This window comes from Cnephaeus nilssonii (assembly GCF_951640355.1).
Source record: "Cnephaeus nilssonii genome assembly, chromosome: 10".
Lineage (NCBI taxonomy): Eukaryota > Metazoa > Chordata > Mammalia > Chiroptera > Vespertilionidae > Cnephaeus > Cnephaeus nilssonii.
Window position 1 is genome coordinate 2,784,279 of NC_137081.1, and position 27,627 is coordinate 2,811,905.

A 27,627-nucleotide genomic window follows, 5' to 3' on the forward strand; every position below is an offset into this window, starting at 1 on the left:
AGGGAGAGGGAGAGAGAGATAGAAATATCCTACATAATAAAAAGGTAATATGCAAATTGCATCACTCCACTACGACCACGATTGGGCCTGCTGGAGGCGTGGGGGGCGGGACTCAGGGTGGCTGATTGGCTGGCGGTAGGAGCGGGGGGCGGGGACTCGGCGGGTGGCCAGAGGAAAACTGGTGCTGGCAGAAAACATGCTGGCAGCCAGGTGAAGGAAAGTCTATTGCACGAAACTTCGTGCAACGGGCTTCTAGTCAATGATAAGAAAGAACCATTGATCGGCTGCCTCCTGCACCCTCCCCGCCCCTTACTGGAGATGGAGCCTGCAATCCAGGCATATGCCCTGACCAGGCATCAGACCCTGACCTCCTGGTTCATAGTTTGTTATTCAACCACTGAGCACACTGGCAAGGTCCAGGTAGTACATTTTTTACGTTTGCCAGTCATACAGGCCCTGTCACCGCCAGCTCTCCTGTGGTCGCGTGAAAGTAGCTGTGGACAGTGTGTAGACAAGTGAGCGTGGCCATGTTCCGGCAAATCTTTATTTTCACAAACAGGCCTCCGCATTAGCTCCCTGACCCCGCTGAGCATGTAAAAGTGTGGGGGTTGGGGGGAGAGAGAGAAAGACTATAGATTTACAAAAGAATGTTGACCCGGAAGTTAATAGTATGGCCCTGCGGGGATATCCTGGATAGTTTTTACTTGCTACTTTATTTTCCTGTGTTGTTTCATGTTACAGGCATTACTGTTATTTGTTAATTCATAAGTAAAGTCTGTTTACCCTTCGGAAAAATAGGTTAGTGGGGTAATCCGCCTGAGCTCGGCTTCTAAGACCGCTGGTGTTACATGTGCGTGTATGAAACACAGTAATGTTTAGATGCCGCTCACTGTGCTACCTGTGCAGAAGCTTCTCACCCCTGCATCATTGTCCTTGTTCCTTTAACAGGAGTCTTCCGGTTTTTATAGTCCTTCATCTTCCTGTTACACACACAATTGCCAGTTTTACCTAAGTATATTTTTTAAATCTAGAATTCTGCTATCTAGGTCTTCTAGAATCTATCAGAGGTCTTCCAGTTTTGTCATAAACACACTCACTGCAGCTTGGCTCCCCTCCTTGGGACACTGCCAGCTTTCTGGTTTCTCTTCCCACTCCCCCTATGATGGGGCCCGAGGTTCTGTCCTTGTTCTCGTCTCTCCCAACATGGTTTCCTCTGGCATCCTCATGGGTCCAGGTACCACCTCCAGGGGAGGGCTCATCAGGACATTCTTGGAGGTCGGCGTCCGGTAGCCAGTTGTGTCCTGGGAATATATTTAAACCCACACCTACTTACAGTAACCACTTACCCATAACTATGCTCACCTCCTCCTCTAGGTTTTCGCTTTCCATCAAACTTCTCCTATACATTTGCCAAGTTTAGATTTACTCACTCAGATTTCCCATCTGGCTCTCTGCATAGACCTTGATTGGGAACCTAGATTTTTATTATCAGCCTCGGATGAGAGGCAGTTTGGCACCTTCTGGAGAAGTATCCAGAGACAGAGAAGAATAGAAGCAGAGAAACGAGTTAGTCTCATACGCTGCAGTGAAAATAGAAAGAAGTAGTGGGTTCTGGGATTTCAGTGACACTAACAGCAGTGCAGCAGTGCATGGGGGACTAGATTCGGAGAGGGGCGGGAGGGTCTGCGGGAGACAGCCCGCAGCTTCTGCTGGGTACCAGGGGTAGTGGCTGCCCTCATCTCCTGAGGAGGAGACGTGAAGGGCCGGGAGTTTGAGGATTTTGCCAGGCCAGGGTGGAGGGGTATTTTCGGCCGAAGAAACAATTTTAGCAAAGGCTTGATGGCGTGGGGATAACCAGTGTTTTCTAGACATTGCAGGTAACTGCGTGTTCAGTAGTGTGCGGTGTGAAGCAGGGAGGTCTGCGTAGAGGAGGAAGCCGGGAAGCAAGCTGCAGCCCAAGTGCCCAGGGTCCTGAGTCCCATGCGAATTCGTGTTTGCCCGACCCCATGCATCAGCTGTTCCCAGAGGTTTCAATTCATAACTGCTAACCATTCATCGCCAGCTCAGGAGACCAGCATAGAATTGCCTGCTTTTATTTCAAGCAATTGCAGCAACAATAAAGCCACTATTTTACTTAAAATCTGAGACCTCTTAATATATATTTTTAATTTGACAGTGGTGACAAGATAAGTCCTATAGAAATTAGTATCATTTTTGTAGAACTTTATCTAGTAGCTACTGAAGAATTGCTGGAAATGAATAAACTCTACACTTCTGTGTGAAGAGAGAACTCAGAAGCTATTTCCTTAGCTTCAGCACCTTAGAAAAACAGCCACAAATCACCAGGCAAGTGGAGAACTGAGCAATGAAGAAGAATAGGGACAGGATTGCTGAGCCTGACCATATGATAACATGCTTACAAGGCCTTGGCACATGGCTGGGCTTCCAGTGTCGTGGAGGGAACGATGATTTATGCTCAGTAAATAGGACAAATGCTGGGACTGCTTTTTTCCTATATTCTGAAGATGTGTTAGCAAGGGTTCCATGTTCATGGCTCTTTTAGGTGATAAAATTCAGAATTGTAAATGCCCATTTCAAAAGATGGATCTTCAGTATAGATCATTGTTAAGAAATTTTCTTAACATCTTATTTACACAATTTAAATTTCCATCTGTACTCCCCTCATGGACAATCGTGTTGAACACAAAGGCAGCGGTCTGAATGATCCAAATATTCTCTTCTCCTTTTGCAACATTAACTGCTCTTTTTCCTTTCTGCCCCATCGTTGATAGTTTCCTGTTAAGGAGGTCTTGAAAACAGAACGCTAGGCATTTTCTCCTATTTCAGGAGTAGCACTAGAATGGCCATAGCTCTCAGTTACATTATAAAGGAAGCTAAAGAACATATAAATCATGCCAAAAATACTTAGGATTCGGAGGCCTGGAGGCCTCAGGGAATTGGTAATTTGACCCAAAGCCTGTCACCTGTTAAGATTTATCCTGGGTCGGGAGGGCCTGGAAGCCGTCAGGACCTGACAGGTGCTCGGGCTGCGTGGGAAACGCAGGGCCGACTCAGTGCGGGTCCTGCTCGACACGTGTGCGCACTGCTGAGCCCCCGGCCGCACTAATTGATAACCATGTGGCGATCGCCACGGCGGTGCCAAGGACGAACGGCCTGAACTCTCTTCACCCCGACTCACGCGCGTTTTTAAACAGGCTCCAGGGTGCTCGCGGGAGACAGTGCTGGGGCCTGCTCCGGGGCGCTGACGCACTCCTAACAGCCACCGTCTATGTTTCTTCCCGGTAGATTCCTTTATTTTTAAAGAGAGATGAGTTCTCTTCCCGCGCCTACCCCCGGTAATGTCTCATCCGCCTCGTGCAAAGCCCTCCAGTAGTGGGAAGCATTAAGCTGCTGCTGCTGTCACCCACAGGGATAAGTAGCAGACCCACCCCTCTAATGTGTTCTCTGCTTGGAAGTGAATCCAGGAGCGCCACTATGCTTCTTTTTACTTATTTGTTCTTATTGAAAGTTGTTTGTTGTAAGATAATTTACAAATATCTTGCTGTCTCTAGTAATTTGAACAATGGATCAATCATTTCTCTGACCAGGACAGCAGTGAAATACAAAATCAGCTGGCTGAATTTTCCTCCTTTAGTTCCCGTCTGAGGACAAAACGTTTTTTGTTTCTAAATATACTTTTATTGATTTCAGAGAGGAAGGGAGAGGGAGAGGGAGAGAAACATCGATCGGCTGCCTCCTGCACACCCCACACTTGGGGCTCGAGCCAGCAACCCTGGGCATGTGCCCTTGACCGGGAATTGAACCGTGACCTCCCGGTCATAGGTCGGCTCTCAACCCCTGAGCCAGGCGGGCCGGGCTGCGATGAGACTTGATTTTTGTTCACTCAGAGCGGCAGCGCCAGGGACGCTTTCAAGGGGCGCCTCCGTGAGGAAGCGGCGGGTGCGGTGAAGGTCAGAGTGGACGTCAGCCGCCCAGAGCGTCTCGCTCGTGTGGTCCGTGGCCGCCGCCCCGCGCTTTGCTCCCGTGGCAGTTCCTCCCGAGAAAGCAGCGCTCGGGGCCAGCTGCGCTCGCTGTTTCGGCAGCAGGTGGGCCCTGGGGTCCCGTGGACACTCAGCAGGGCAGGGCGGGCTGCTCCTCTCCGGGGGGAGGGGAGGCCTGGAGCGGTTCCAGACGCTGGGCCTTCCTCAAGTCCACGCCCAGAACTTAGCGCTCAGGGCAGTGACTGCCGGTCCCGGAAGGAAGGAGTCCCGTTAGTCCACACCCTGACTCTCCCCGCAGTCCCCGCCACCGCCCTGCCCTGCTGCGGGGGCACAGCCCGCCTGGGCCTGTGCTCAGCCTGTGTGTGAGGACAGACAGGGCCGCGGGCACCCCGGCTCCAGCCTCCCACCCCCAGGCCCTGCTCGGGCCGCAGCTCCCTCTCCGCTGGGGCAGCCATCTTCACAGACTTGCTAGTTTCAGGACGTCTGGTTGACTCCAGCTGCCGGGCGATGGCTTTCAAAGGACATGTTTCCAACGTGGATCCACTCCGCTGCACGGCCCCGCGGAGACCCAGAGGCGCTGGCCCACCGAGCACGGGGACGGACCCTGCTGAAGCCCGGCAGTGTGCTCTTAAATGTTTAAGACTTGACATCACAGCCACTCATAGCGAAGTAAACACTACTGACGTGGTTTTCAGTGGAGTTAATATTTGCCATTGAAAAAGTGTTGCTTATATATTAGAGAGTCGGAGGTGAAAGATGCAACCCTCCCCGGTTAGGACTGGATGACGAAGGGGAAAGAGGAAAGGTGGGTCCTTACTAGTACCGTATAGTGAGGAGAGCAACTGCTTTGGGGTACGTGGGTCTCTATCATGAACTTAGCCTCAACCATGCCAGCAACAAGATTTTAACCAGGTGAGCAAAGAAACAGACTTCGTAATACAATAATTTGCCCAGCCAGCGTGGCTCAGTGGTTGAGTGTCTACCTATGCACCAGGAGGTCACGGTTCGATTCCCAGTCAAGGGCACATGCCCAGGGTGTGAGCTCGATTCCCAGCAGGGGGCGTGCAGGAGGCAGCCCATCAATGATTCTCTCTCATCATTGATGTTTCCTCTCTCCCTCTCCCTTCCTCTCTGAAATCAATAAAAAAATATAAAAAGTAATATAATAATTTGTGCTGTTTAGGTGATCACTTAGGTCAGTGGTCGGCAAACCGCGACTCGCGAGCCACATGCGGATCTTTGACCCCTTGAGTGTGGCTCTTTCACAAAATACCACGTGCGGGTGCGCACGTACAGTGAGATTGAAACTTCGTGGCCCATGCGCAGAAGTCGGTTTTCGGCCTGGGCGAGTCTATTTTGAAGAAGTGACGTTAAAACTCTCAAGGGGCCAACGAGCCACATGTGGCTCGTGAGCCGCGGTTTGCCGACCACTGACTTAGGTCATCCTTGATTATGTAGTCTCCTAAATTTAACTGGTAAATTATTCTCTCCTCTACAGCTCCTTCCAGAACCCCAAGGAAGGCTGGAAAGAGTGGCTCTTAAATGCATCTGTTCATAGGCAAACATGATGATAACATGAAGTATAAACTGATTTTCCAATAGAAGCAGGAAGTGGAACTGTATTTCCAGAGCTTTGCCTCATGGTTAACCACGACCCTTTGCAGACAGGCTGACCAGAGCTGTAGACATACCTTGTGACCAGGGGACAAAACCAGTTTCTCCTCTTGTGGAATAAACTCACGAACTCCTTAGCAACATGCACTTGTGAGCTGCATGGTCCATGGACTGACAGGAGCAGCTCGGGCATCGATGAGAAACGCAGCATTCCGTTTTGCTGTTTTGCACAATGATTGCAGGCAGTCCCCAGTATGCTTGGTCTCCTGCCTTCATTGCTTTGCTCATGCCCTCCTAGTTCCGTGGCATCTGCTCCCCTTCTCCCCCCTCCTCCCTCCCCGCCCATCCACAACCCGCTCCTGGCCCAGGAACTGCTGACTCATCTTTCTAGGTGTAAAGTGCCTATAGATTCCTTCTGGTCCTCCCCAGCCATATCCATTTCCACTGGGGACAGCAGTGTCTTCCTTTCCACACACGGAGCAACGCGGTCGTATTTAATTTGTGGGTTTCTCGAAAGAGAGACGATGTTGTGTTTAACATGTAGTAGACACTTGGATATGTTTACTACACTTAGACATGTTTATTGAGGGAACACTTTAATGAATAATTAGAGCTTTATTATTTTCATTTTGTTGTGTTAAAAGTAAATGTTTTGTCTCACAGTGAGATAAACTCTAAAGACTGACAGAAATATCTCAGAGATACATTTAAGTGTTTTTGCCACTGAACTTAATTTTTAAAAATCCTGGCCATAATCTTATTGGCTATGGCTTTTAAAGCAGTTTTCATAACTGTTCATTTGTGTACATATATTGGCCAGTGGACTTTTTTCTTTGATCAATTGTGTGGAAGTTCCATAAGTTTTATGCTTTGTCCCAGAGACAAGTGGGGCAAAATGGCTGGGGGAAGGCGGGTATTCATGGCACAAGCCTAGCAGTTTCTAAAGTAAAAAAATTAACTGCTAATTATGGAAGAGCTTAAAGAGATTGAGAAGTAGGGAGAAGTCTAGCGGGTCCCCAGTGCGCCATCACCAGCTTTAACCGTGCCAACCCTTGGTCACTCTCCTTGTATCTACTCGCCCACCCATTGCCCCGGATTGTTTTCTTACAGGGAGGTTTGTTGGCACGTGGTTTATATGAAATACAATGTGCCCTCTTTAAGTGTGAAGTTGAAGGGTTGGGATGAGCATACGCAGTTGTATGTGTGTTTAAGATGCAGAACATCGCCGTTACCCCACAAATCGTCCTCCCGCTGCTGTGCGGTCGGTCCCTTTGCCACCCCCACTCCTGGCACCGACTGAGGCTCACCTTGGTCTGGAGGTCAGACAGTGGATGCAAGCAGACGGGCCTTTGTGCCTGGCGCCTCCCGTTTACCACCAGTCCTTGGAAAATCACCATGTCGTTGCTCCTACCAGTAGCTGTGTGGTCAGTTCTGTGTGTCATGGATGTGACAATGTGTTTACCCATCAAAGGTGATGGACATTTAGGTTGCTTCCTGCTTGGGACTGGACGTTCACATACAGGCTTTTTTAAATGGACATTCTCTTGGGCAAATATCTAGGTGTGGAATTGCTAGGTCATATGATGAGTATGTGTACTTTTATATGAAATGGCCGAACTGTTTTTCAAAGTGTACGTACCATTTCAGTGAAAAATTCAGTGCATCTCAATGCAAATTTTTTAACTGAGAAAGCTCCAAATTTTTGAGTTTTGCGTTTCTGTTACTAATAAATCGTTGATCTAAAGTTCTTGGCTATTTTTATTACTCAAAGCAACGAGACTCACTGAGGCAACTATCAAGACATCTTGTTACTTGCTCCTGGCAAGATCCTGGCGCGTCTCTTAGACAGACTCGGCGCAGCCTGCCAACTATGTGCTCCCCGATCGCCGTGCAGCTGACTTGATCTCTGCAGCATGTTCGGGTTTAGGAAAGTCAGGGCTTAAACGAGCCAGCATCTGATAAGATTTCAGATTCCAGGAGACTCATTTTTCTGATTAAATGAAACTGCTCCTGAGTACATATGCCTTACATACAAAGTTAAAATAGGCTTTTATTAAATAGGTTTTTTTAAATTAAAGAAGTATCATTGCTATTAATTATTTTAGACAGAAATATAAACAATGGCATCCCCGTATTTTATCCTTTGATCTGGTGAAATAATTTGATTATGTCAAGAGTTCCAGATTCTGGACAGTATTTTTAAAAATTTTTTTAGACATCAGAGTTTTGAAAGATCCTGGATTTAAGACCATGACATTTTCTAGTATATTAGAAGATTAAAAGCACTTTATTTTAGTTCTTGCTTTGGTATGGTCTAGAATAGGTTCAGATATATTCTTATTATCAGCATTTCATTGTCAACTACCATTAATGGCGTGCCACAGACAATGAGGCCTAACCTAGGTCTCTGTCTCATGTGCCTTTGAAGAAGAACAGATTATGTTAAAACTGCTGGGCAGCTTCCAGAAGACCAAGGACACCGCCTGCTCCAGCAAGGTGCAGGCGTGATCAGATCTGTTACATGGATGACAGGAATTATCCTAGGCTAGGAAACAAGTTTTGGCAAGTTCTAAAAGAAAACATGTATGATAACTGTCTGAAATCTATAACACAACACAACAGACAAATTGTCCGCCAAGGTCTGAGGTCTCATTTGCTTTCAGAGAAGGCCACATATCTGCTTGGTAATGATGCTGTTGATGATCCCTTGAACTGGGAGAAAGTTCCAGTGACTGAAATGACTGAATTCTGAAAGATGAGATGCCCTTAAAGTCTACGCATAGAGTCGTCGGACTGATTTCCTTCAGCTTCCCAAGAGTTGGCCTGATTCTTTGCTGTAGCTCCCCATACTGGTAGCTGGACGCGGTCCCACAGTAATACCCATTCGCCCAAATGCTGTAGTCATTCAGGACCCGTCTAGGACGCTTAGACCGGAGCTCTGAGCCCGAGGCCAGGGCCAGAAACTTGTGAAAGAAATGCTCGCCAGCTTGAAAGGGGAGGTCCCTTTGCTTGAACTCTGGACTTCCAAAGTCCTGAGACTGCGGAGGGGAAAGGCAGAGACAACTTGGGTCCTAAATTTAGTGGGTGAGGCGCAACCAGAACCTGGCCTCCAGCGGAGAAGGAGCGCCTGCAGCTGGTAACCTTGGAGCCGAGGACGCTCTGAGAGGCCCGGGGAAACCACAGCGCACTCGGTTGGCTCGGTTGAGACCCAGGTAGCTCTTCAGCCGAGAGTCAAGCTCCAGGTCGGCAACTCTCTCTTCCTTGGAATCCCTGGTGCAGTCCACACGAGTGGGACTGAGTTGTCATAGTCACAAGCTGGGATTGAAGAGATGCAACTCACTTCTCTGTCTTTAACTGACCTCATCTTGGTTTAAACCTTCCCTGCTCAATGATGGAAAATGCTCCAGCTTGCCAATCAGTTACCTGTTTTCCAGTTTAAAATGTAGGGTTTTTTTTTTAAAGACAAACAGATACTAAATAATTTCACTTATAGGAGGTCTATGAAGTAATCAAACTCGAAGAAACAGAAAGTGAGGTGCCGTTGGCCCGGGGCTGCAGGTGGTGCTGGTGGCCGAGGAGAGTGTGATGGAGAGTTGTTCACCGGGCACCGAGTTTCCGTGTTACAGGATGGACACGTTCTAAAGACTTGTTGCACAGCAATGGGGAAATGTTAGCATTACTGAAATGTACACGTAAAATGGTTAAGATGGTCTATTTTGTTATTTTACCAAAATTTAAGAAAAATAAAAATAAATTGGACTCATCAGGAATCATTTAGGGTGGGCTATTGCTCTTGTTCAGCATTTCTCACTTCAGAAAGGTTCTCCCCCTCCCACCACCCTGCTTTTCTGGACGCATCTGGAATCTGGAGCTCACGGCGAGGCTTTCTGTCCTCCCGCACGGGCTCGGTTGAGGTGGCTTGTCTGGCTTGGTCTCGGCGGCATCCTTTCCTCTCCATGTTCCTGCTCTGACTCAGTTGGGCTCCCTGGTAACCGCGTGTCCTGGACGGGCAGCCGCTGAGAGACTGCTGCCACCTGGCTTTAGGGGCATCGTGCTGGCGCTGCTGCCATGGCTACGCTCTTGCCTTCCGTTAGGAGGTTCCTGTCCTTTCCAAGCCAGCCACCCCTTTACCAAGCTGTCCCCTTTCTTTCTTCATGAGTGTGGTTAAAGGTTTGTCAGTCCTGTTTATCTTTTCAGAGAACCAGCTCTTGGTCCCATTGACCTTTTGTATTGTTTTCTTAGACTTTATTTTGTGTATTTCTGCTCTGATTTTATTATTTCCTTCCTTCTACTCACTTTGGGCTTAGTTGGTTGTCTTTCCTGAGGGAAGCCTGTAACGCTATGAACGTCCCTCTTAGGACTGCTCTCACTCTGTCCTATAGATTTTGGGTTGTTTTGTTCTCGGTTTCATTTGTTTCAAGTTATCTTTTTATTTATTCCTTGATATCATGTCAACACTTTTCATTGTTTAGTAGCATGTTATTTAACCCCCATGTCTTTGTGTGTTTTTAGTTTTTTCTTGTGGTTGATTCCTAGTTTCATACCATAATAGTCAGAGAAGATACTTGATATGATTCTAATCTTCTTCAACTTATTGAGACTTGTTTTGTGTCTTAACATGTGGTCTGACCTAGAAAATGCTCCCTATGTGCTTGAAAAGAATGTATATTCTGCTGCTTTGGGGTGAAATGCTCTGAAAATATCAGTTAAGTCCATCTGATCCAGTATGTCATTTAAGACTACCCTTTCTTGTTGATTTTCTGTCTGGAAGATCTGTCCACTGATGTCAATGGGGTATTAAAATCCCATTACTGTCAGTCTCTCTATTCATGCCCATAAAGATTTGCTTTACATATTTAAGTGCTCCCATGTTCGGTGCATAAATGCTTACCAGAGTAATAGCCTCTTGTTGGAGTGCTCCTTCTATCATTATGTAATGCCCCCCCCCTTTTTTTTTGGTTAATCCTCTCCTGAGGGAAAGGGAGGAAGAAAGACAGAGAGAGAGAACCATTGATTGGCTGCCCCCAACAACCTTATAGAAAAAAATGAGCAAAGGATAAAAGCAAAGAGGTAATAGAAATGGAAGTACAGACGATCCTTAAACATGAAAAGATTAATAACCTCTTTCAAAATAAGAGAAATGCAGTAAAATTTATGATAAAATACCACTTTTCACTTATCAGGCTATAAATAAGAATGATGAGGGTGTGCAAAAATAGGTAATTCATATACTAGTATTGTTAAGGGAAATATAAATTGGTACAACCTCTACAAAGTACAAATTGATGATATCTATGAAAATACACTAGTAGATAGTCATATCCTTTGATTCTGAAAAGGGGGTTACACACACACACACACACACACACACACACACACGCACAGTGTGGCTCCCTTCAGTTCACATAGACCCTACCATGTAAACTACGGCAGCATCTTAGCATCATAAAGGCAGACGGCCCGAGAACCACGCCAATCCTCCTTTCAGTGCGGTGACAGGGTGGGAGGCAGGAGGAGTCTGTCTCCACTGAGCGTGTTTAGCTGATGGCACTCTCCCTGGAGCTGCCGTCCATCTGCCCTGCGGGAGAGAGTACATTTCCCACTGCTTACGCCATGTATGAACTGGGGTTCCTGTTATTTACAGCTGGAAAGTACCCCAAATGAATAAACATGTGTAGAGCAAGTGTGTGCACACATAAATTATGTATATATCAATACACACACATATCTTTACATTTGAACATGCTACTACTAAATCTATCATAGTCAATGTAACCATTCCCTGTGGTTCGACTCTATGTTATTTGCCATTTTAAAAATTAATAAACAACATGACTTTATACAAATGTTTTCTTTGGATAAAATTTTAAAAGTAAAATCATTTCATAGAAATTTTAAGGATCTTGTTAAATGTTGGAAGGCAGCTAACTCGTCGGAGCCCTTCTGCAGGCAATGACTAGACTATTCCTTTCTGCCCCCTTACTAATAACACTAGGTATTAATATAAAAATGTAACACAATTGCAGGTAACAGAATGACATGTACTTTAACTTATTATTAGTGAGAAGTAACACTGTGATTTACTAAACGATTACATAATTTTCCAACAGTGCCTATTAGATCAGAATCAGATAAAGATAAATAGCAACTACTTAGCTTTGAAGTTAAAGAGTCTAGGGTCCAGGTATATCTATATATATAAAAGCCAAGCGACCGGAACAACTAGAATGACCTGAACAACCTGAACGACCGGTCACTATGACGCACACTACAGCCGGCCAACTGGCCTGATCGGGGGCGGGGCTGGCCGGCCAACCTCCCACGGGCCCTCCTCCGGCCAGCCAGGCCCCGAACGGCCTTAATTGGGGTGGGCTGGCCAGACCCCACCCATGCATGAATTCATGCACCGGGCCTCTAGTGAAATACAAAGAATTCATAAACCGATTCAGTCAGTCAGAACCTGTTCTTGTATCTTCTCACATAAAGACCTTCTGAGCTAATTTTGGGAGTGAATTTGATGGAAGAGAAAAGCTTCAGAATTGGTGGTTTTTGGTGCCCTACCTTGTAGGCTGAGCTGGACTTAAGGAGGTAGAGACTGTATAATCCTCCTTTCAGTTTAAAGACTTGAGAGGCGGGGACACTCTGCATTGTTCTGGGGGAGTCCGGGGCAGCAAGCATCATTAGAGCAGTTCCACCCACGCCGTGGTGTCATCTCTAAAGGAGAAATACTGATACAGATGACGAGCTCAGGTAAACGCAGATGCCAGTTTTGCAAAAATTGTTATATTTTTCACCCTGGTGGCATGGCTCACGTGGTTGTTGCATCTCCCATGCACCAAAAGGTTATGGGTTTTATTCCTGGTCAGGGGACATACCTGCATAATCCCCAGTTGAGGCCCTTATGGGAGGCAACTGATCGATGTTTCTCTCACATTGATGTTCCTCGTGTGCACTCTCTCTCTCTCTCTTCCTCTCTCGAAACATATCCTTGGGTGATGATAAAAGGAGATAAAAAGGGGAAAAGAAGTTGTATTTTTTCACATCTGAGCTAATGACTGGAAAATCATGCCACTACATTTGTATTTGTTTCTCCCATCATGTAGCACCCATCTTAGTCACTTACTAGTCATGAGCATCTCTGAACCTCAACTTCCTCATTTTAAAATGGAGATAATCCTATATAATAAAAGCCTAATATGCAAATTGACCAAATGGCAGAATGACCAGTCGCTATGCCGTGCACTGACCACCAGGGGCAGACGCTCAACACAGGAGCTGCCTCCTGGTGGTCAGTGCACTCCCACAGGGGGAGCGCCGCTCAGCCAGAAGCCGGGGCTCATGGCTGGCTTGTGCAGCGGCGGTGGCAGGAGCCTCTCCCACCTCCACAACAGCACTAAGGAGCAGCAAGCTGAGCGGTAAGGAGCAGCGGGCAGTAAGGAGCAAGGGGTCCTGGACTGCAAGAGGGCACAGGCCAGGCTAAGGAACCCCCTCCCCCCTAGTGTTCAAAGTTTGTTCACCAGGCCGATAGTCTATATATATAAAAGACTAATATGCAAAGTGTCCCCTCGGGAGTTCGACCGGGAGACCAGTTCAGTCACTCGCTATGATGTGCGCTGACCACCAGGGGAACGAAGAAAGGCCCTGGCCAGCAGCCGGAAGGCCTCAATCGGCCTGATTGCCGGCCAAGCCTAGGGACCCTACCGTGTACAAATTTCGTGCACCGGGCCTCTAGTATCTATATAATGTGTGTTTCTAATAAGTAAGTGCTTGTGCTTCTTGTCCAAGATCCTACGGGTGGTTTATTCCTTGCCAAACTGAATTGGATATGCAAGGGCCCAACACACTATCAGGTAACAATAAACCTGATCAACAGAGATATTGGATCAATACAGTGTATGTTGTCTCAGCAAATACGCAACCATATCCCAGCCTCTGGCACAGACCCTGCCTGAATTGGCCCTGCTCTCTATGGCCAGAACCAGGAATCGGTCAAACACCTGGCCAGGCAAGGTGGGCTCACTGCTCACAGTCTGCTCACCTCCGTCAGCAAAGGAGCACTCTGCAGGCACCGCAGGGGCAGGTGCTTCTCCCAGGAGACCCCCGCCTGTGCAGCTTGTTTTGGTCGCAGGGATGGGTCCTGCCCTGTGATAGATGGGGACCAGCAATGCTCTTGAAGTCTGTCTGGTCCCAGCTCTAAGGATCCCAAGTTCACTGTGAGCCACCGGTCCTGGTCTAGACCTTGGGACAGTTGTTCTGGCTGCAGGTGCATCTGCAAGTGGAAGGGCCACCTCCCCTGCTCCTTGCCGCTGTGATTTCTGTCCTGGCACCTGGCTGGTGTGGGCTCCCAGGGCCCTGGGCTCCTGCAGACCCTCCACGCAGGCGTGGCGCATCGGTCACGTGTCCGGGCCTCTGAGAAGGAGCAGCTTTTCAGGAAGGCATTCTTGGAGCTGGAGGCCAAGCCGCCGCCTCAGTGGCCGCCCGATTGTTTCCATTCAGCAGCTGGGCTGCTCTCCCACACTCACCGCAGTGCACTCAGCTAATGGGTGTGTTATGCTCGATTCTCACTTTCAGAATCCTCCCCAGCCTCACAAGGATCCGATGTCATGAGGGGGCAAGTGCGCCTGCATTGACAGGTTGCGTTTTGCCTGGTTGGGGGCTAATGCCAGAGCTCCGAGGGCCGTGGGCAGAGAGCCAAGAGATGCTGGCTTCCCAGTCGGAGCTCGTGTCCGTGGGAGCGGATGTGGGAAAGGCCTGTGGAGGAGCCATGGCCAAAACCGCATAATCACATTTTGTTCTGAATAGTGCCCTTCATGAGACATCGGGGAACGAGAGAGAAGCCTCACAGAGAAACCATTTTCCTAATAGAGTGAGCTTGAATGGTTAGAAAAGCAGAGAGGTAAGTCAGCAGGTTAATGCTTCTACATTCAGGGGTTAAAGGAACCTTTCAGATTTAATTGAATCAAATTTCGCCGTCGGCCCCTCTCAGGAGGACTTTCCAATAGATTTCCTTGGGATCCGAATCAGAGCATATGTTGTAGATCTCTGCAAGCTAATTCTAAAGTAAAAGAATTTTATGAAAGTCAGTTTATAAAGAAAGTCAATATATGTGTGTGTTTAATAAAAACATCACCTTTATTATGGAGCAGGAATAATAGCAGTATACTACGACATTTTTTTCTTCCTTGCAGTAATCCAATACTGGAATAAATTAACACTAAGGTCACATGTCTTTGTTTTGTTACCAGAGTATGTACTTCTATGTCAGGAACAATTTGCATGTTAACCCATAGCTGAAGTGAAATACTCAACCTTTATAATGGACTAGAGGCCTGGTGCATGAAATTCATGCACTGGGGGAGTGTCCCTCAGCCCAACTTGCACCCTCTCCAATCTGGGACCCCTCAGGGGATGTCCGACTGCCTGTGGGATTGGGCCTAAACAGGCAGTTGGACATCTCTTTCACAATCTAGGACTGCTGGCTCCCAACTGCTCGCCTGCCTGCCTGATTGCCCCTAACCGCTTCTGCCTGCCAGCCTGATCACCCCCTAACCACTCCCCTGCCAGCCTGATCGACGCCTAACTGCTCCCCTGCCAGTCCGATCGTCCCCAACTGCCCTCCCCTGACAACCCGGTCACCCCCAAATGCCCTCCCCTGCATATTCCCTCTTTATTAGATAGGGGTTTTTCTTTAGCATATTGGACAGCCCTAACTGGTTTGACTAGGTGGATGGAGCATCGGCCATCAGACTCAAGGGTCCCAGGTTCAATTCTGGTCAAGGGCATGTACCTTGGTTGGGAGCACACACCCAGTGCGGAGTGTGCAGGAGGCAGCTGATCGATGTTTCTCTCCCATAGATGTTTCTAGTTCTCTATCCCTTTCCCTTCCTCTCTGTAAAAAATCAATAAAATATATATTTTTTAAAAAGAAACATTTAAGATTCCTCCATATCTGCCTGGCTGGTGTGACTCAGTGGTTGAGACCCCGGGCTGCCACAGCTGGAAGGGGATTGCACTCCGGCCAGCCTGAAATGCCAGCCCGGGCTGCCGCCCCAGCCTGGCCGGGGATGGCGCCGTGGGGGGTGCGCGCCCCAGCCAGGCTGAGACCCCAGCCCAGGCTGCCGCCGCTGGCCGAGGATCACGCTGGGCGCTGACGCCTCCCAGCCGGACACCCCGGGCTGCCGCCACTGGGCAGGGATCGCTGCGTGGGGGGGCGGGTGCCTCCCAGCTGGACACCCCAGATTGCCGCCACTGGGCAGACTGGGGGACTCCGGCAGGGCTAAGAGGACTGGGTGCCGCCATTTTGTCACAGAGTGATGGTTAATTTGCATATTACTCTTTTATTAGATAGGATTTTTAGAGAGATGCCCACTGCTTTTACACAGACATTTATGTCTGTCAGATAAGATGAGCAGCCTCATGTGTAAAATCTTATGTTCTTGGGCATCCTGTAGTTTTGACAGGATATGATATTCATTGAGTGTTTGATATGTCAAAGTACATGTAAATAGTCCCTCTATCTTGCGTTTTAAATGGCAACAAAGATCGTCTTGCTAGTACATGCTATCTACTGAAAATGCGTTCATTTTCCAAAGACTTCCTCCACAAAATCCCACCCGGGCGTGAATGAACTAAATTTAGCGCCATTCTGCATTGCTTGACATCTTACTCAGGATGACCAAAATTAGTAATGTTTGATGTGTTTTGCAGTGTGAAAGCTGGAACTGAATGACCATGGAAATGAAATTTCAACACCACATGTCACATGCCAGGCAAGTCATGACTTCATAGCACATTGTAGTATATGTTTTAATTTATTAATTATATTTTGGGGTAGTATTTGTTTTATTTTTTTAAGTTATCATTTGTTATTTTTAATGGATTTTTTAAAATCATGCTACATTTTTAATAAGTACTGTTGGAATGATCAAACAAGTGTAACACTGATTTATATTTCTGTTTTTTAATTGAAGTATAATTGATAGATTTCTACTTCTTGTATAGTTAATATACAGATATTCAATGCTATGTTTCCTTGGGCAAGTTGATTAATTTCTTTTAGCCTCAATTCCTCTATGACATGGGTACAGTAATAATACTTAACTTTCAGCATTATAGAGGTAAAATTACATCATTAATGTGAAAGCACTTTGAAAACTATCTAATTATTATTTCAATTTTTATCCCTCTTCCCAATGAAGCAGTGGTTTAATCATACACTCCCGTAGATTTCCCTCTAGAGTCGGTGTGTCTAGAAAGATGCCCAGGCTGCTAGGAGATCTGTGGGGACAGGTGTAAATTGTTACACTCCTGTGGGCATTGACTCAGTGTCCAGCATTGCCTCTTCCCAGCTAATAGTTCACGGCTCAGAGCGCTTTGGTTTTAGCTCTTCTGCCCTCTGCCTTGGGGCTCGTTCCCTCCATGTGGACCGGCATCCCTTCTGCTCCAGCGTCTTGTTCCCTGAGCCAATCACGGCATGCGCTTGGACGGTCCTCTCTAGGCTTCCGTCCTGTCACATGTGAATTAGATGACTCTAAGGCCTTCCAGCTCTCACATCCAACACCAACTCATTTCCGTGCCTGTGTATGTATATATCTGCTATGCTCATCACTTGCTCTTTATCCATCTTCTCATTCACACCCCTCTTCCTCCTTCACTAAAATGCAGCCACACAACCTTTTGCAAAAACCAGTGCTGAATCCAGATAAGGCTATCTTACAAAACACAGACACGAAAAAGCAGAGTTTCACTCTTCTGTTAGGGCTTGAAGAGCTGTTGTAACCAGCACAATGAATCATTATTGCTCTTAGTTCAAATCCAGGCCCCGCCACTGACATACCTCCTATTGTCTCGATTCCTCCGAGTTCTCGTCTGTGAGTTGGGGACACTAATGTATCCCACACTGAGCATGTTAGAAAAGTTCCTGGCACAAATCTGGTACTGAATAAATATTATCATTTCATACCCTACGAATTCTGACACCCAGACATCAGAAACCTGGATTGTTTCTTGATTTTGTTTTTGACATAAAAAGAGCATGAGTGTATAATTTGAACTCATTTGTCCAGTTTAATCTATCACAAAGTTGCCAGTTGGTGATTATATGATCCTTAAGAAGCATAGAATATTTTAGTAAATAAGTTAAGACATCCAGTGACTTTCCTGGCTGGCGTGGCTCAGTGGTTGAGCATCAACCTATGAACCAGGAGGTCACGGTTTGATTCCAGGTCAGGGCACATGCCCTGGTTGTGGGCTCAATCCCCAGTGGGGAGCATGCAGGAGGCAGCCGATCAATGATTCTCTCTGATCATTGTTATTTCTCTCTCTCTCTCCCTTCCTCTCTCAAGTCAACAAAAATCTATATATATAAAAGCCTAAGCAACCATCCAACTAGCTGACCAGCTGACCGTCCAGTAGCTATGACGCGCAATGACCACCAGGGGGCAGATGCTCAATGCAGGAGCTACTGAGCTGTGGTGACTTGGCAACTGTGGTTCTCAGGTGACGTACCTGGAACCAGAGAGGAGGGAGCCTGATTCCAGGGTGCGTCACCTGAGAACCACCCTCTCACAATCCAGGACCCTTCAGGGGATGTTGGAGAGCCGGTTTCAGCCCGATCCTCACAGGCCAGGCCGAGGGAACCCACCAGTGCATAAATCCGTGTACCTGGCCTCTAGTATATTATAAAAAAAGACATCCAGTGATTTGATATTCCTTTTCCTTTTCCAACACTCACATTGTTTAATGACAAAACTAATTAATTGGAAAGCACATCTTTACAAATACACTATTAGTTCATAAATAATAATTTTTATCTTAAGAAGGAAAATTCAGTATCCCTCCTAAGGGTTTCTAAACTAGGCTTGATGAATGAGCTGTAGGAAGGACCTAAATTCCCTGATATTATGTTCAAATTTGTGTTTTATTTTTTCTGGTGAGAGTGTCCCTAGTCTTCAACAGATTTCAAAAGGGTCATTGACATTCTGATGTTTGTGAATCATGGCTTAAAGTGAAATAAATTGGATTTTTAGGAGGGGGGAGTTTTAAGTGAGTTTTAATTTAGTTACTGCCAATGTCAAATTATTGCCTTCTTTATTTTAATGAAATAAATTTCTATACAGAACTGGAAAATCCAGCTTGAATACAAAAAGAACTATAGAGTTTGGAAAGATTTTTTCTTTATTTTTATTATTTTTAACTCATATAAGTTTGTGGGAAGTATTACAAAAAAATTCAGAATATTAAACCTGATACAGTGCATTGAGCTTTACATGATGTCTTCTCAAAATCTCAGGGATTAGAATTATGGGGGACACGTGTGTGTCCTCAGGGTGCTGAAATGCAAACGCCGCGCCGCGGACAGCCAGGCAGAAGGACCTCGCAAACAGAAGTGCGCAGGCCCGTCACTGAGCGTGTCCCGTCGCCTCCTCTCCCGGTCCTGTAGCTTCACGAGAGGGCCACCACGGGACAGTGGTGATGGGACCCTGGGCCCAGGTGAGGGGACTCTAACGATTGGGGGGTGGCTCCTAGGAAACGAGGGTGCTCCGTCCTCACACTCCCCGCCACGGAGGTCAAGGTCTCCAGCTGCTTGTATTCCAGCCTACGGTACACTCATGGGCCTATGACCTAGACCCGTGGTCGGCAAACTGCGGCTTGCGAGCCACATGCGGCTCTTTGGCCCCTTGAGTGTGGCTCTTCCACAAAACACCACGGCCTGGGCGAGTGTATTTTGAAGAAGTGGCGTTAGAAGAAGTTTAAGTTTAAAAAATTTGGCTCTCAGAAGAAATTTCAATCATTGTACTGTTGACATTTGGCTCTGCTGACTAATGAGTTTGCCGACCGCTGGCCTAGACTTTTGGGTCATGAATATTCAGGTCCTGGAAGAGGTAGGTCCAGTGTGTGCACCTGCAAGTGGCCTCACCCCCACAGGGCAGCCCTCTCGCGCCAGCCTCCCCGGTGTGACCTACGTCAGTGTTCACAGTAGCAAAAGGAGTGGCGATGGCTGTAAAATCACTGATGGTTAAAAATTACATCCATGTGAATGGTAAAGTAGCACTCAGGAGCCATGACACTCGATGGCATGTTAACCCCCTGCGACTGCCTCACAGCCGCGTCCCTGAGCGGCGGAGGGCGCCGGAGGGAGTTCGGTCGGAGAGACGGGCGCACGCTGCCCTCGGGGGCGAATAGGCACTTTATCGCTGTTTTCAACCAACGTGGGAATTGGTGCCGCCCGGCCCAGAGGAATGTGCCGGTGTCACCGAGTGCGAGGCAGCGAGGCAGCCGCCGTGTCCCGTGGCCGCGGCAGGCTGTAACCCTAGGACCACGGGCACTGCCAACTGCCATCGTTTGGAAAGTGAACCTATGAAAACATATAAATAGTTTTCGGGTCACGATAAAGAGAAAGGAAGCAGATAAAGCGAGCTGCTTTTATGTGTCAAGCAGCTTGACTGGGACCGAATGGACAGAAAGTTCACTCGTGAGAACCGGACGAGCAGACCTCAGAGTCCCAAAGCAGACTTGCGTGCTGAGCCGTTTGACTCTGACGATAAAGTGAAAACCAGAGGTCTAGAATTAATCTTCATAACATAAAACTGGTGTGTCTTTCAGAAAAGGTGAAAACACTTTAATATAATTTATATTGTTGCTACACATTACATGTAAGAAATAATTTCACTTAATCATAAGTACAATGAATTTGATTAACAAAATGCTAATTTACAAAACAGAAGTGAATATATGCAGAAATATATTCATTATTGAATTACAAAATAAAATTAACAGTTCTTGTTAAGATCATCAGCTTATTACTCTGTATTTCAGATGATAGGATGAAGTCATTTTGGTATGCTCAGTAATATTTATAAGTATTAAAATAATGGAACGTTGAGATTTGAGTACAATGACAGTAAACATGGAAATTTCACATTCACATTATACAGCCATCATCAATCCATAAGTGAATGTTTATAATGTAAAAAAATAGAAAATGATTGTAATATAACCATCTAACCATTAGCGTCTGGAGTTTTAAGACCACTATTTTATTTGCTAATTTCTCTGAAGTATAAGCAGTTGCTTTTCTGTCAGATGAGACATGTCTTTGTGCCTTCATACTTAATTTGAAATATCCTTACTGTAAAAATATACCAAAGTAAATAAAAAAGGAGACACTTATTTACAAAAAAAATATTGTATACACATTATATAAATGCAGTTGTTTCAAAGTCTTTTATACAATATTGATAGAATCTGTCATTTTTATTACTTTATCATAAAAACTGCAGTGTTGCAAAGGCAGGCTGTAATTTTTAAATTTTTGTAATTTGGAAATTTTGATAGAAATGAATACTTTTTGGCTACCTTTTAAGATAAATCAGTTTCTCCAAGTATACTACAGAAACGACTCTTCTTGTACTAAAGGAAATGCGTTCCCCATGTGAAGGTCTAGGAAAGTGTGCCTGAAGAAAGGAATAACTCTTCATCCTGCTGAATGTTTTTACCTGATAACCTGATAGCATCGGCCGCTCAGTCTTGTATTAGCACCATTGGCATGGATTGTTATGTACTGAACCAATGAACACAGGAATGGGAGCTTGCATAATGTGTCCATCCCTATTTTTGTGGAATTTCTTCTTACCAAGTATTCTATCAGACAATGTAAATTCAAGTGTGTAAGGATGGTTTAAATGACAGAACATAACAGCGCTGCGTTTCACCAATACTACCTACAGGGTTTGTGTAGATACTAAATGCAACTCTAGAGAATGAACTTCACACCACTCCTTTCATCCGCCAGAACGCAAGGAGAGCTGCTCGCGGCTGCCTACATGTGTCATGCTGTATATGTGAACCTAAGCCTAATCTGACCTCCTAGTTCAAAACTCCGGGAATCATAGAGCTTTCTAGTGTGCGATTTATCGTGATGGTTAAATGCCAATCATTGCATATGTTCTCGCTTTTAGTTCATGTCCTGTCGTGTGTGCTTCTGTGACGGTAGCATACTGTAGGCTTGGAGCCGGTGGCACATAATTCACAGTTTCAAAATTGCTGAGGGGAAGGCCTTCCATGTTTTAGAGAGTTACGAGCCAAATATCAATTTCATGAGCACCCACAGCGATCTACTACCATGGCTGGAATCTTCCCATATATTATTTGTTCTTTGCCATTAAAATACAGCATATTAATGGGAGACATCTTTGTGGGAGTGCAGCAGGGGCCTGCTGAGCCCCTGGGGTTTGCTTGGTGTACAAGATGAGTGTGAGGGTATTTTTGTAAGAATACGAATTCACACTCTCCAGAGCAGTAATTGGCCTTATAGCGTTTGGGGGCGATAATCCAGTCCCATCCGAAAGCTTCGAAATCCACAGTCAGAGGGTAACGGCAGCATCGCGACTCCGTCGAGTGCTCGTCACAGTCGAGGCCAAAATCTCGTCTGGATCTTTTTGGTGTGTCTGTTACCTTGACTTCCAGAAAGGGGTTCTGGGTAAAAAGGAAAGAGCAGTCAGTACCACCCACAGGTCCTGAAACACTGGCCTGTCTCGAGAGGTCGTTATTGAAGAGACACTAATCCTTCTGCTTACACACGTTTATTTGTAAAAGGCACAGAATTAGGGCATGTAATTCGCACTAGGATTGATTCTTTCCTCATACAGCAGCAATGCAGATTTCCCGGTGCATTTAGTGGGTGCTCTGAAAATACGTATAGACTATTTATGAGGAGAAAGGGAGAGCGGGGAGAGGGAAGAGGGTAGGTCTCTCCCTCTCTTCTCTCTTGTTGGTCAAATATGTGGGCTCTGTCGGCGGACTCCTGGGGAGGTAGGCACACTCACTCTCCCATTCCCACCCGCGGAAACGTGGGTGTGAAAGCAGAATCAAGTAGGCAGCCCCCAGCACTGCGGGGATTGTAATGGGAAAGGGAAGGGAGGGTGGTGAAGGAGGTGGTATCAGTGGGTTGGAAAGAGAAGCTCTAAGAGAAGAGGGGCAGATGCAGAAAAAGGTCCGATAATGTTTCCTTTATTCTTTCACTGAAAGATGTTTCTAATCAGATATTTAAACAATCATTTTCTAACCCTTCCCCTGCACCAATCTTTTCATGCATTTGAGACTTTTTCTTTCTACATGAAAAACTCTAAGGAATATGTCATATTAACCACCTGTTTAGTAATAACTAAAATCTATCACATCACCAACTCTGATCATTAAAATGCTACTTATAAAAAGAACACTTTCTCAAATAATGAATAATGGTTCTTATCCTACACCAAAATCAAAAGAGACCTACCAGTCATTGTTATTTAAGATTATAAAAACAGTGACATCATTTTGAGAGTCAATAACATTTTATGTAGCATATTTAAAGAAAAATAGGTCATTTGGAAAACTGTATCATTTCTTTAAGAATATGTTTTCATTAAGGTAGAGATGACTTAATACCACTTAGTAAGAAAACTAAAAAAGCAACATTTATTGCTTGCAAGTATAATCTTTTGTTGTAAATTATATCAATAGATGGAAATGAAAATATGGTCACATTAATCCATTTTTTGTAAGCACAAGCATGAGTAAACAGAAAAGTGAGTAGTTCTAAATTTATACTAGGTTTTAAATTTGTTTTTATTAATTTTTATAATATATAGGACATCATCATCTGCTTGGCCTGATATGAAATTAGTTGGCATACCCTAAGTAAACTCTTGAATATTTACTATTGAATGGTAAGGCAGCTCAGAAATAAACTAGGCAGCTCAGGGTAACTAGCCTGAGCATTAAATTTTATTAGCATGAGTCACAAAGTAATCTACATATACATTTGCACCAACAGCCTACAAAATAACGAACATACTTATGAGGGACCTTTAATATAGTGTATAAGACTAAACATATTGTACTTAGTTCATTGCTATAAATAAAAGCATTTTGTTTTAATTATAACTTACAAAGCTTCTTTTTTATGCTTTATTAAGGCAAAAAAAAAAATCAACACATTGCACTCTGGGGCAGGGGGAGAGGGAGTTTAAATTTCTTGGATATGTACTCAAATCCACTATGAAGATTTCATGCTTGTATTCATATAACCATGTAGAACATATCCAGCCCCAGTGCAGAAGAACTAACTACCTAAGAAGCTAAGGGCTATGGAATACCTTTTTTAAAAATCCTGATGCAAAGCAAAAGTATCAGGAGGGTGTTTCATCGGGTGTGAAACCAGACACCCACTTTTATTGGGTACAGGGCTAAGGTACCGTGTTTGGCTGCTGAGCAGAGGACTCGGTGGCTCTTTTTCACTCTGACCTGTTCCCATTCTGATGAAAACCTCACGAGGCTGTGAGAACGTTGCTTCCCACCATCACTTACCAGCCCATCCTCTCCGGGTCCCGGGAAGGTCACAGCAAGATCACGACCATTCTCATCTAAAGCTTTGATTTCAATGCCCAAGTTGGATTCGGGCTGTTTGAGCCAGTTTTGCAACACTGTCTTCACATCGATGCTCTGCCAAATGCCAGCGCCCGGGCTCATGTCGAGTTTCAGGGATCGGATTCCCGTGTACCTCGTCCCGTCTTTCATGGGCTTGACGAGCCTCAGGATTTGCACAAACACGGTCGTGGGCGTCTTGACGGGTCTCAGGTAGATCCACAGCTGGGCCTTGACCACTTTATTGAATTGGATTTTAGAGCTGAACTTAAAGAAGCAGCATTTGGGCTTTCCTTCCACTGGCGTCAGAGGATCAGCTAAAAAAGGAATCGGAAAAGAGTTACTGAAATTATTTCTCATTAAAAAAATGAACAAAACCTTTCATGTTCACTGGTGAGTATTTTTTTTTCTATTGGATTAATGAATGTATATTTAGTCTTTTAAGATGAAAAACTGGAGAATTTCATTCATAACTCAGAAAAATATCCAAGAAAAGAATGACTCCAGTTCTTCAGAATTTTTTAGATGTTTTTTCAGCTGTTTATGAGGAATCTGCTCCCTTCCCAGAGAACTGTGGACTCGGGGAAACCCTGTGAAGGAACGAGCAGCGGATGCGATTTTAAAATGATGATGATTGGAGAGAACAAGAGACACCGTGGAGGAACATCCACTTAGAATTCTTTGGGAATCTGAGCAGTTACACTCACTGAGCAGCTGTACCAGTCAGTCTGGCGGAGGAGCCCTCCCCCCGGCCTGAACTACCTGGGGACAAGACACGCCACAGCCACAGCCGAGCTGGGGAGTGAGCAGAAAACAGTGCCTCTGCCACGATTGGGCTCTGGAATAGGGTTTTAAAGGGTCGAAACCAGGCAGGTGATTAGCACCAAAGGTAAAGGCTAACTTGGGGCCGTTTCCAAAGCTAGAAAGCACGTCTGTGGTGCCAGGCTGTCGGTGGAGGCAGAGCCCTGAGACGCCCTCCTCCTGGTGTGCCCGAGGCGGTTTAGAAACGAGGCAGAGCTGCTCCGGGCCCGCTGGTGACTAGCCTGCAAGGAGAGGCCTCGGTTGCGTCGGCACCTGGTGACCGGGTCAGAACAGTATTTTGAACCCGTGCTGAGCCCGGTGTAAAGGGCGGAAGGCACTGCGTAAGGCAAGCCCCCCGGCCACGGCCCCGGTCTTTCCGGCCGTGCCTCTCTGCTGAGGAGCCTGGCTCCCTTCCTTGGATGTGGTTTGGACCCGACTGCAGCAGCGGTTGTATGAAATGCTTTCTCTTTTGGAGCAAGGTAGCTGCCACGGATCGTCCTCCCTCCCGGAGGAGCGGGGTAACATTCTAGAAGTCCTGGGGAGGTGGGCCTCCTGGACTACGCAGGCCGACGCCGCAGCCCGCACCGTGGTCCAGGTGTACGGGGGGCTTTGTGGGCCCGAACCTACGCGGCTGGAGTGCTTGTTTCTTAGGCATGTCCCGGTCATTAGCTCAGGATAATCATGATGCTGGGCTCGCTGTGTCATCGCACTTTCTAATACATCGCGTTTAAAAAGTATTTCCTCATACTCTCCAGTGTGATCGCTTTTAAAATTAAGTAGTTTAATTTGCCAAGAACACAGACACCCTGTGAGGAATGGTTTTGAATTCCAGGAGTCATTCCAGGTGGCCGGCAAATGCTCAGCTGGGCTCTGACTCAGAGTTCCCCGGTCCCTGTTCTCAGTGAAAAGCCTCATCCCTAGACATGCATGTTTCAAGCAACCGAATGCAATCGTGGATTTCCTGCGAGCTGTAACATGGCCTGCGCACCTCTCCTAGCTGCCTCGGCGCCAGTGACCGACAGCCCGGCCCGTCACCGCGGCCACATCCACTGCACACGGGGAGTGCCTGGCGAGCACTCAGATGGGAGTCTCCTTGGTGTCGCTCTCATGAAATCCCGAGAAAACAAAGCAAAGCTGTGGTCCCTCCTACCTCCTAAACCCGGCTCGTTAAAGAGCCGGAGCACAGACCCGTTTCCCACACACACTGGGAGGACAGCCGGCAGGGCCGGTGCCGGGCGGCTACTCACGCGCCGTGGGCATGGCGATGACCGTCTCCGTGGTGGCGTGGTAGTCGTCCTCCTCCAGGGAGCCCTCGCTGCCGCCGTCCCGCTGCACGTCGTCCTGGTCGATCAGCTCCCGCAGCGGCGGGGCCCGGGGCAGGAGCTGCCGGATGGCCTCCTTGCTGATGTTGGGCGCCGCTTCCAGGCGGAGCTTGCTGAGGATCTGGATCTTGATGGCCTCGATCCGGGACGACTTGGTGTTCTGCCTCCAGGCGCAGGCGTTGCAGGGCCGCTCTCTCTCCACATCGCCCGTCGGCTCGCCGCCCTCGTTCAGGTCCACGGGGCCGGCGACGATCAGCATGAACAGGTAAATGGACACGTAGACCTGCAGTTTCTGCATGATTTAGGAATCCGTGCGGTCTTTTCCTGCTCCCCGCTCCCTCCTTCGCTTTTGAGTAACGCCAAGCAGCGTGTAGTGCCTGGACAGTCGGAGACACCCGTGGCCACGCCGGGGAATCTGGCACACTGTCTTCCAAGTGGCTTTTTATATTCCGACTTGGATGAGACCAGTGTCGTCGGGGCCTGTGATTGGCTCCTGCTCCACAATGAATCTCGCTGTCAGAGGTTAAACCCTGTCTGTCACAAGCCACCAGGCAGTGTTCTGTTACAGGCCAGGGCGAGCTGGTGCATCTGAGTGCTTCGTGAAAGGAATAAATCTGCAGATCGGGCGAGAGAGAGGTGACGGTGGAGAAATGAAAGTATGTAAACAATAACATGAACTGCACTTCAGTCTTGTTCATCTTTACATGTGGGACTCGGAAGTTATAATTGAAACAAGTAAGTCTCAGTTTACACTTCCTATTTTACAAGTTGAAATGTTACTTCCTCAAGAATTAAAAATTATTTTATGCTATGTAAGCAAGCATCTGAAGTAAAAAAAAGTATTTGTTGCATTACATTATCTTTAGTCCTGTGAATTAGGAAAATGTACATTTAAATTAGGAAGACCTGAATGAAAAGTCAAGGTTGTCATCCTAGTAAAAGGTGTTCAGCTCTAATTTGAGAAACTTTTCTTCCTGACTACATTTTTAGCACATGTTGAAAATCATACTTATCATAATGTTACAGTGCACATGGAATTATTTTTAAATAATTTAGTGTCTTTTACTCATATAAAAATGGTGCTCTTTTTTATTATTTACTATTTTTATTTCCTATTCTAAAATTGCAGGCGAATATCTCTCAGAAGATGTACTGCTTCACAGTTTATTACCAAGAGCATATTGTGAGCCAGTAGAAAATTCCTGAACTTAGAATAAGAAAAGAGTGGGCTTTCTGACCAGCAGTGTAGCACCTACTACATCCGCCTCAGATGCCAGTGGTAAAAGCAAGACATGTGGTCTCTGTCCCCCAGAAACTATATCAGAATATTGTGAGCACACAAGGGAAGCGCCCCACCATCAAAGGGCGCCCGTCCCCCCCAATACTGGGATGGGTTTGCACCCCTTTGCCGTTTCTCATTTAGACCAGAGGGCGCACACCTGGCAGGGCTGCGGGGGGAGGTTGGGGAGCAGGACAGGGCC

The 27,627-nt window shown here is 46.5% G+C and overlaps 2 protein-coding genes across 3 annotated transcripts in view; one reads left to right on the plus strand and one right to left on the minus strand.

The window, feature by feature from the left end:
• PMS1 (PMS1 homolog 1, mismatch repair system component) overlaps positions 1 to 16,446 on the plus strand; it is a 124,227-nt gene extending 107,781 nt beyond the window's left edge. Inside the window, exon 18 of one of the 2 annotated variants that reach the window (XM_079782736.1) lies at positions 16,323 to 16,446. The gene's annotated coding sequence lies outside the window, so the exon portion shown is untranslated. The remainder of the gene's footprint in view (positions 1 to 16,322) is intronic. The other variant, XM_079782740.1, reaches the window with a different exon arrangement.
• A 70-nt stretch (positions 16,447 to 16,516) lies between these two features.
• MSTN (myostatin) lies at positions 16,517 to 27,166 on the minus strand. Its single transcript, XM_079782595.1, has 3 exons — positions 26,072 to 27,166; positions 23,967 to 24,340; positions 16,517 to 22,091 (listed from the first exon to the last, which is right to left on the minus strand). The coding sequence occupies exons 1-3, from the start codon at positions 26,442 to 26,444 to the stop codon at positions 21,711 to 21,713; spliced, it is 1,128 nt and encodes a 375-aa protein (XP_079638721.1). The 5' UTR covers positions 26,445 to 27,166; the 3' UTR covers positions 16,517 to 21,710.
• Between the last annotated feature and the right edge of the window lie 461 nt (positions 27,167 to 27,627).